The 10227-nt window shown below is 37.2% G+C and overlaps 1 protein-coding gene across 1 annotated transcript; it reads right to left on the reverse strand.

Moving 5' to 3' along the window:
• Window positions 1–497: 497 nt before the first annotated feature.
• LOC134805126 (uncharacterized) lies at window positions 498–9787 on the reverse strand. The gene is made up of 4 exons (XM_063778425.1): window positions 8330–9787; window positions 5524–7384; window positions 1942–3432; window positions 498–1884 (listed from the first exon to the last, which is right to left on the reverse strand). The coding sequence occupies exons 1-4, from the start codon at window positions 9619–9621 to the stop codon at window positions 1294–1296; spliced, it is 5235 nt and encodes a 1744-aa protein (XP_063634495.1). The 5' UTR covers window positions 9622–9787; the 3' UTR covers window positions 498–1293.
• Between the last annotated feature and the right edge of the window lie 440 nt (window positions 9788–10227).

Raw genomic sequence — 10227 nt, forward strand, 5'->3', positions numbered from 1 at the left:
ATTAGCACATTAAGTAAATATGTCGAATGTTTAAAGGAACCTACTGTAAAACGTTATACGATACACGTGCGAATAGGTAATTCGCAACTCGTGTCGATTTAAAACGCTCCCTTTGGTCATGTTTTAAAATTATCCACACGTTCCGAATTTCCTATTTTTTTTGTATCGTAAATAACTATTATGTATTTATATGAAGTTACATATAAACTAAGGTTGTAGACTCTGAACACACAAACTTAGCAGCAGGAATCCATACATATCCATAGGGATAGAAGCACATCTTAGGTAGGTACCTACTTTAAGCTCTAACCTACCTACTGAAAGCTTATGGGTAAAGTGGCCCGACTTGAATACTTAAGTAGGTACGCTATTTTAATTTGGTGTAATTTTCGTGAAATTGTGTAGCCTAAAGCTGGTTTTAGCACTACGTTTACTTATACCTGTACCTACGCACCCCAAATCTTTACTCTCCAAATCTTACAAATAAATAGGGTTAATTTTAAAAACTTTATTGTTTTTTTTACAAATACACATCAAAAAAAAAAATTACAAATGCATAAACATCAGCTGACACACTACTTTTGCATCTATAAACAACTCGGACTCTTAGACGCAAAATTACAATTACGTGTTCAATTGAATAATCCATTCCAGCACTGTTAATACTTTTGATGGCGAAAATAATTTAATCATTATTTTTTGTGGTAAACTTTCAACGAAACTTTTATACGTATGTACATGTACGAGTAGGTACATGATGCACATAATTACTACGGTCTAGTATCAAATAACTAGAGAAGGAAATTCCTTTAGTTACCTGGAAAGTTTAAAAAGTAGGTCCCTAAAATAAATTATTGTTCATGTGCCGTTTGCCTTAGTTAGTAAAAAATTATTTTAAGTTATTATTATACAGACAAATAATACTTATTATTTAAACCCCCCTCTTTCTCCCAGGGCCCAGGCGTTGATAGTTGACTGTATTAAGTCGGCCTTAGTAGGCAATATTAGTTAACATGGAGTCTCCTATATTTAAAAAAAATATTTTTTCCAGATTTATTATCAAACATTTTAGGCTGCCTTGTCGTAATAGAAAACGTAGTAATCTGAGTTATACAAAATTAAATTAATCATTATTACTAAAATAAATACTTAAATTACGCTTAAACATTCGGTTGAGTAAGTAAGTAGTGGAAAGTCTGATTTGAACGAAATGCTACGACTTTACTTAAGTATGTAAGTTATAATTATAATGTCTGTCTTGTAATAAGTAATTAAGTTCAGTTGTTTAGGTAATCATTGTTTGCCGTCAGGAGGATTGAAAAATTCCCAGTGGTGGTGATGAATCGTGCGACTATCACTAAGACCGAACATTATCAAACCAGCAATTAATACCAAAAATATGACTAGCGCCATTTGCACATCCTTCTTATCTTCAGTACCGCTAATGTACGAGACAAATGAATTAAATATGCTCCTTATAGTTCTCGAAATAGAGTTGTGACAAACACGCAGAAAATTAGCTCCTGCTTCAGTTATAGTCGGTTCATGTGGTCTTACTGCAGCAGGCATGCGCCTTGGTGACGGGCGTGTCAGGGCTTCGTCAGAGCTCGACTCTGAATGCGGGGCAGCAGGCCTACGCTTCGCGCGCCGAGTCGGTGGCGGAGGCGATTGATGTTGAGAATCGTGAAATTCGGTAAAAGGTCTGTCTCTCAAAGCAGTAGGCCTATGGTAATAAGAGGCTGGAGGCATTGTCATATCTTGAAGATAAGAATACAAGAGAGGAGTTAAATCTGGGGGTGGAGGTCTCTGTGGAGGTGCAGTCGCTTCTTCTTCATTAGAATGTTTTGGAGGCGGTGGTAGCGGCGAAGCTTGAACAGTAGAGGGCTGACTGGGATCATGTTCCAGAGTTAACTTAGTTTCTGCTGCCAATGTGTCACCGGCTGATTGATCGGTTTGTGTTTGTTCCTCTCTGCTCATTGGTCTTGGTAATTCATGCGCTGCTTGTGGTACGCTTGCACTTGTTGAAATTTCAGCAAATTTTTTAACTATTTCATCAATTACAGATTGTGAAAATTCAATACCACTAACCGAGATGTGGCCTGATTTTGAATCTAACTCAGTTACTTGTAATGTCATACCTTCTATATCGGATACTAAAATCTTACTAGCTTGTAATTCTGAAACATTAAGTCGCCCCACATCTAAATCTCGCACCTGTAATCTTTGCGTTACTAGATTATCCAGTTGGACATCTCTACTTGCTTCAGTGACCCTTTCAAGAGCTTGATCATCACTAAAAGGAACTGTTTTACGAGAGGTGGGATTAATGTTTGTCACACTTTTTGGCCTTGGAAGCGGAGGTACGTCGGGAATATGGGCTTCATCGATGTCAATATGTTGTACTGTCAGAGATGCTTCAGTTAACATTTCGTCTCGTTCATTGATCCTTGTTGGACTTGAAACGCGCCTTTCTACCAAAATTACTGTAGGAGATGTGCGGCCTATGTTGGATTTTGATAATTCAGAAATTATTGGATCTGAAAGTTTGAAAGATTTTTCAGACCTCGATGTTGTCCGGGAAATTCTAGGGCTTTCACCTATTTTGCTATGTGATTTACTTCTGTAAGGCTCTTCATTCGCAATATCTCTGAGGGAACTTGACATCGAAAATTCCAGATTTTCTTCCATCCCTAATTCAAAGTCTATATCATCTGGAAGGGGATCTGTTTGAGTTGATACCTCTATCTCTACGACATCATCCATTTTCATACCCTTAGCAGTCATAGATTCTGCTCCAACATTATCATCACATCGATCTTCAAAACTGTTTTTATCACTTTTTCTTCGTTTTGGCCCCCTAGGTGGCCTTGGCGGTGGTGGTAGCGGTCTATCTTTCATTTTATTTACTACTTCACCCGAGATTAAATCTTTGTGAACTTCATCTATTTGTGGTTCATCAATTTCGACATACTGCGTCAAATCGCCGCTCACTGAACGCTTAGAAAAGCTGTCCAAAGTCATAAGGCTGGTTGAGGATTTTTTCCGTGGTGGACGATCAGGTAAGCTTTTACTTACTGGTTGAACAGTGTAATATTTTCTCTCCGAACTATGACTTTTGCGACGTCTAACAGGAGGAGTTTTACTTTGGGATCGCCGAACACCTTTATTTGGCGCATAAGCGCTTTTATCAACGGTAGCGTAGCCTGGACTTTCATGGCGAGCATGCTTATCAGATTCGATATAATCAGCGGGAAGCGCATGTGTATCCATCGTTAATGATTCTGCTCCATGAGATGTCCGATCATCGTCACAAAGAGATGTGCCCCGCGAACTACGCGAGCGGTTACGTCGCGGCGGTAGCGGGCTGCGGTCAGTTGCTGTGGTGTCAGTTTGAGGAACGACGTATTCATGTTCGGTTCTATACACGATTATCTGAAATGCACAAGAAGTATTTTTTGTACTCAACAACAACTTTGTGATTTTATTTATATATAGGTATATAGGTAATATAAGTATATGTACCTACATGCAAGTGTAAAAATATGGGTGCATATAACTTCTCAAAAATATGTCCCATTGTTCTTAATTCGCTGACATAAGAGCTATGGGACATATTTTTTAAGTATGATGTATGCACCCATATTTTTACACTTGACTGTACATAAGTATGTATATAGATTTGTATTTAAAACTGATATTTGTTATAGTTATGCTTTTCATCCTAAGGTCCTAAAGTAAGTACCTATTGTCATTTTAATGTTGTAAAAATTTACTGTCAAAATATTTTTGTAACACAAACTTTTATTGTACTTCTTTCCGTTTGCATGTCTACCAAGTACTTTTCTAGACTTTCCCAATGAGCCTTAACTCGATGTGTTTGTGTTTTTCTATTGAGGAGTTCCTTTGGTTACCTTCTGAATGCGCATCATCAGATGAGCTCCATTTTAACCATTTCCGAGGTTCTCCCATTAGTATAAAAAATGTTTAAGACTTTTATTTACACAAATTTACAATATATTTATTCTACAATAACGAAATTTAAATACAAGAAATACTAAGTAATAATATACCTATAACAAGCAATAGTAGATTGTACAACAAGGGCATAAAGTGACCCATTGTTACCCGAGGCAATTTTTTGGTCTGAGCGAAGCGAAGACCAAAATAGTAGACGAGGGTAAAAATGGACATTTATGCCCTTGTTGTACACTCTGCTTTTCACTTCGATTGCGAGGAAAATAAAACACATTTTTCACGGCAATTTACACCACGAAATTGTCGTAAAGCGAAAGAACATAATACATAACCAATTCCCGCCAACTAACTTTTTAATTATTTTTTTTTAATTTTCAACATCTGTTCAGAGTTTCAGACGCTTGGTTTTCTGCCAAGTCAAACATTTCGGAGCATTTTTGAACGATAATCGACTACTATTTTATGTGATCTACTAAATTTAATGATTGAAAATACGGATTTCTAATAAATTGTAGCAAAAATAAAATAATATAACAAGTTTTGTCATCTACACAATTTTATTGCTCAGTAAAATTGTGCAATATGTTTTAACTGTTTGGCTGTTGAGATCGATTACCTTAGTCTTAGAAGAAAATTTTACTTTTATGCTCTAGAGCATAAAATGCGATTTTATGTCGTCTACGCACGACATAAAGGTGCACTTTTTGAGCATGAGAAGTGAAAACAAATATTTAGATTTTCAAATTATTTCGGGTCGGAATCGGAACATATCAGATATAGAAAGGACTATTACTACGGAAAGCAATACGGCTCTGTCAATGTACTGGACAAGTTTGCTTCGAGCCCATACATGCAAAAGTGCAGTAGGAGAGGACAATATGATTTGGGCAACGTTTTTTAAAAGTCATTTTTAGGGTTCCGTCCGTACCCAAAGTGTAAAAACGGGACACTAGGGTTCCGTCCGTACCCAAAGTGTAAAAACGGGACACTATTACTAAGACTCCGCTGTCCGTCTGTCTGTCTGTCCGTCTGTCTGTCATCAGGCTATAACTCATGAACCGTGATAGCTAGATAGTTGAAAATTTCATAGATGATGTATTTCTGTAGCCGCTATAACAACAAATACTATTTAAAATAAATATTTAAGTGGGGCTCCCATGCAACAAACGTGATTTTTTTGCCGTTTTTGCGTAATGGTACGGATCCCTTCGTGCGCGAGTCTCACTGGCACTTGGCCGGTTATTTTTATAATATAATATTCATGATTTTTTTATTATGCGATCAAAATAAACTAGATTAAACATTACTGTTATGATTTTCTGAGTCGTTTGATCTATCTACATGTGTAAAAATATTAAAATAATACAAATATTTCTTTTTCACTTAGTAACTAGTACGTATTTAAGTGATATCATCCTAATATCAAAAATTCATTTATAAGTCTTTGGTAATATCAATTGAGGCGATTCAACTACAATATAAAATAAAGCCGATTAGTAACAGAGTACGAATTTGTTGTAAGTTTATATATTTAAAAAAAATACTCACGTCTTCTTTTTGCACAGGGGACTCTCCCCATAAATCGGATGCTGGAATATCTTTAAAATCATTCAGTGATGAATGTCTTAAGTCCCGCTTGCCGAATTTCTTTTTACGTTGAGGTGGCATTGGCAAAGTTTGTGACTGGACTGGTATATCCTCCGGATATTGTATCACGTCATCGTTGGCATATTCGTGAATAGAACGTAACTCGTTAGAAGGACCGAAGCTATGTTGAGTGTCCATTTCAATCGGCTGATTGGCTTGCACATTGGTATTTAAATGAAGTTGTTCCTGATCATCAGATATACCTAAGTCAATTTCACTGAATTGCTGGACATTTGTCATGTGCTCGTCAATATACTGAACTGGATCGATTTCTTCTTCCCTTTTCTTTCGTTTAGCTCGTGACGGACGTACAGGTGGGAATGTGTAATAGCCGTCATCTCTTTCGTTTAAGTCCTCCGTTGAATAACGCATATCATCATCTATCATAAGCTCCGGGTCAGCTTCTGGTTCATTGGCATATACATTTTCATCGTTAACGCCGGAATTACTTCCCATCAAAGCTAGCGCGTTTTTTGGAATTTTGAAAGCTTGTCGTATTTCGTCACTCAAGTATTCTCTTACTTGAATATTTTCACGAGATATACCTCGTGGTCGTACGAAAAATTCGTCGTTGTTTATTTCGTTTATAACATGAGAGTATTCTTCTTTTACCGGTGAATGTTGTTCTGACGATAATCCTCCGTCATTATCGTTTAAGTGCGATAGTTGCCTTTCATCTTGAATATACTGAGAATCTAATTTGTCAAAATCGTATGTGGTTTCAAACTGTCGTCTTTCATCAACATCTGCATCAAAACTGTCAGTGGTGCCATATTCTCGTGGTTCACTAGGGCTGTCTGGAATATAAGATGCAACTTGTGTTGGTTGTTTTTTCATTCGAGTAAATGTAAAAGTAGCAGGTGGGGTTTCTTCTCTGTCTAAATTAGGAGATGATGAGGTTTTAGGTAATTCCTTTTTATTTTTTCTGTTAAATAATCTAGGATATGTTTTTGCCTCAAATTCAACTGTAGGTGTATTCCTTACGTCTGGAGTTGAACCAGTAATCGATGCTTCCGGCTTACTTGACTTTCTTCTCCCTAAGCTTGGAAAATTTATTTTTGTTTTGTCAGGCATTTTAAATTTAGGAAAATCAGGGACACTGAATTTTGGTCTTTCTGGTAGAGTAAATTTCTTTTTATCTCCAAAGGATAATTTTTCAGACAAGTTTATCTTTTTGAACTTTGGGCGGTCTGGTAGGCTAAATTTCCTTTTATCGGGCAAAGTAAACTTCGGTCTATCAGGTAATGTAAACTTCGGACGCTCAGGCATCTTAAATTTTGGGCGTTCAGGCATATTCATTTTTGGCTTTTCTGGCAATTTCATACTTTGCAATTTTGTTTTCAATTTACCAGCCTGCGATTTTAATTTTCCAGCGCCTTCCTTGATACGTTGTTGTATTTTTACGTCAATTCCTTCAGCATTTTGGCGGCTGTCACGTTTTAAAGGTAAATTTTCTAGAGCGGAAGAATCTACTTGACTTGTACTAATTTCACATTCAGTTCGTGACATAGTGGATGGTGTATTAACAAAATATCTCTCTTCGATATCCTTTTGGAGTAATTCAGCGTTTAAAATGCCTTCATTTTCCTTATCATCGTGTTGTTCTTCTTCGTCTGAATGATGTTGTAAATATTTACGTTCCAAAGATGTAGTACTAGATAATTCATCATCAGTTTTCACCAAAGAAGGCTTCGTTTCTGCATCGGGTGGCATAAAGACAATATTTTGAGGCGGTTTATCGATGATTTCATATTCGTGATCACTGTAAATAAAAAAAATACACATATTATGTATCATAACTAGGTACAACATTTAAAGAAAAACAAAATTATTTTGATTCGCATGGTATTAAAACCTACGTTAGAAAATATATTTTTCGCATAGCAGGGATAACAAACACAGTTAAATCGCAAAAATCATACATCATCGCAAACCGTTCCAGTTATATTTATATAACGTTGTCTACGCACACACGTCTCTTGAGTCATAATTAGGCCAACGATCGGCGCTCGTTTTAGCCGCAGCAGTCACCGGGCGAAATCCATTTAAAATCACTTTAAATGTACTAAACGGACCGCAATTATCATGACTGCAATGCTATATAAAACTTTACGCCAGTAGACTTACCTTTCATTTGAAATGAAATTACTGGCTCGCGACGTCGGCCTGGTTCCAACAGGATTTACTCGTTCAGGTAGTAAAGAATCACTTTGAAAAAACTGACAAGCACATCGTACGTCAGGTGTATAAACTTGAACACTACCCTCTCTTGTAGGCCTCACGGGTTTTTCTAAAGGAGTCCCTCCCTCTGATGTCCATCTCCGAAGGTTACTCATTACTACTAACTACCGGTAATAATATTGCAGCAGGTCATATTTAGTCATCGACTTTAAGAAATCCAAATAAGTTGTACCGGCATTTGTAGACCGGCAGTGACTCATTACGCGTTTGTGATAACCCGGCAGTAAATGAACTAATCACTGGCGTGAAAGCAGCCGCGAGCACGGATCACTGATGACAATTTCAAAGAGCTAAACCAATGTGCAGGAAGACTGTTCGGCCGAATCTATATATAACAAATCGTGAGAAGCCAGCGCGTTCGCTTTGCATGTGTCGAAACAGCTGTTATGTCACAATTACGTATGCAGCAAAAGAAAAATTATAAATAGGATACACTGTAAATTGTTATATATAAATATATAGTTACCTGGAGGTTTTAGACCATTCCTTCTCAAAAATATCAACGCCATTTTTTTTATCCAACTTTATTTGCGGGCTCGGAGTAGGAGAAGCTTCAATAGGCACTGAATCATGTTCATGACTTGTTTCTAACATATCATCGTCAAAAATTTCTGTAATGGTGATGTTGGGTGAATCGTTCTTTGGTCTTGTCTCTTCTAACTGATTTTGAAATATTTCATCGACATTGGGCTCGTCTGGATCCATTTCTTCGTCTAAAATTCCAGATTCTTTATTTGAATCTCTTATTTTATGCAGTTTTTCCATTACATGTTCATCAGACTTCAAGGAAGCTTCATCTTCCATTACTAAACTAGGGTCTTGTGAAGCTAATGACTTTCTTTCTAAAAAGCTCCCATTTTCTTTATTGCTACTTTCACGTTCTGTTTCTACATCAGGAGAAAAATGAAGGGATTTGTCTCGATCTTGACTTTTTGATTCTTCTATGTCCTCGTAAATATGTTCTTTCTTTTTTCTTGGAGGAGGGGTATCTACACTCATTGTTTTACTCATTTCGTCTGAATCGCCAAGTTTAATTGCGCTAAATTTTTGTCTGCGTACTGCTCCCGGAGAAGATTTTAGTTGCCTTATTTCCTGTCCTTCTTTGTGTTTTTTACGCTTAGGTAATGGAGACTTTTCGCCATCATTCTTCTCAAGTTTGTTCAGAGTTTTGTCAGCTAAATGTTTGATTTTATTTACTAAGGGATGACAACATTTTGTTTTTTCTCTGGTTTCTGTGACCCCAATATAAGCGTCTGGTACTCGTCGTTTTAGAATTCCTTTTGGGGAAACATTTTTATGCGTACTTAATGGTGCTTCTAAATGTGAATTTGATGGACTTTCTGACTGCCTACATATGAAAGCAGTCATTGTCATTGCTTGATTGACGGCATCATCCTCAGAATCTAAAGATACTTCTTTTGAAAAGTTTGGTATGTGCACGCCTTCATCTTCCCCTTCGTCACCGTGTTTACGGCTGCTTCCAGGCGAGGAGTCAAGGTTAAGAATCTTTTGTCCACCTCCATCAACAGGCGAATGGGTTCGAGAACGTGAGAATTCACGAGACATACTTCTTCGTGGTGTTGTTTCTCTTATAATATCCTCTGCGGTAATTTCGCCTTCTAATGGCGGCTTCAGAAGATGTGTCCAGGGATAATGTCCCAATTCACGATCTCGTCGCAAGTCGTCCCATTGGTATTCGTTTATTGGCTCTCGCGAATTTTCCTTTTTCTCTTTATCTGGCGACAATTTAGATTCCATATGTATAATAGTTAATTATCAAAGATATTCACAAAACACATAAGTGAAGCTTTGCTGGATAAAAACAACTAAGTAGATTGTGGTTTGATCGTGATAGTAACACAGTTACTTAATAGTTTGTTTGCGGACCCAGCAAAGTTTCCACTTTTCACCGTTAAACTAAGAACACTACATTTCGTTTGAGACTGAGCCTCTGCAAATGAAAACACGTTGAATTTGCGTGGGTTCGTGTGGAAATAGGTGTGAATAAGTAGCGTGCAGTGTAACAAATTATTTTGGACTTCTGCCGCGGCTTTACCTTGATTCAATCCGAGCACTTTCACTACCGAACCACCATGCTTGGTGTTTGTTTATTTTTGCGTGGATCCACTAAATGTTGTTTTATGTTTTTTTTTACGAAAAGAGTCTGTGGCCTGTACAAAATCTCAGTTCAACTGGGCGAAGCGTTGTGGTGCGTGCAAGCGCGCTAAATATAAGATTGAGCATGAATTTATTTTTGGGAAGCATTTCGCGTCATCAGTAAAACTATAGAGCCCAGATACCGTTTTATAGGAGCCGAGTGAAGGTTTGTAACTAGAGATGAACAATTTAAACAAGTAAAACTTA

This window comes from Cydia splendana, chromosome Z (genome assembly GCF_910591565.1).
Source record: "Cydia splendana chromosome Z, ilCydSple1.2, whole genome shotgun sequence".
NCBI classification, from domain to species: domain Eukaryota; kingdom Metazoa; phylum Arthropoda; class Insecta; order Lepidoptera; family Tortricidae; genus Cydia; species Cydia splendana.

What these genes read in the sequence shown, in the direction of transcription:
- LOC134805126 (XM_063778425.1), bottom strand. Translation starts at nt 9,621, where the DNA reads ATGGAATCTAAATTGTCGCCAGATAAAGAGAAAAAGGAAAATTCGCGA. An exon ending in GAATGGTCTAAAACCTCCAG is followed by an intron (nt 7,385 to 8,329) that starts GTAACTATATAT and finishes TTTTATTTACAG; the next exon opens with TGATCACGAATATGAAATCA. An exon ending in CCCCTGTGCAAAAAGAAGAC is followed by an intron (nt 3,433 to 5,523) that starts GTGAGTATTTTT and finishes TGTGCATTTCAG; the next exon opens with ATAATCGTGTATAGAACCGA.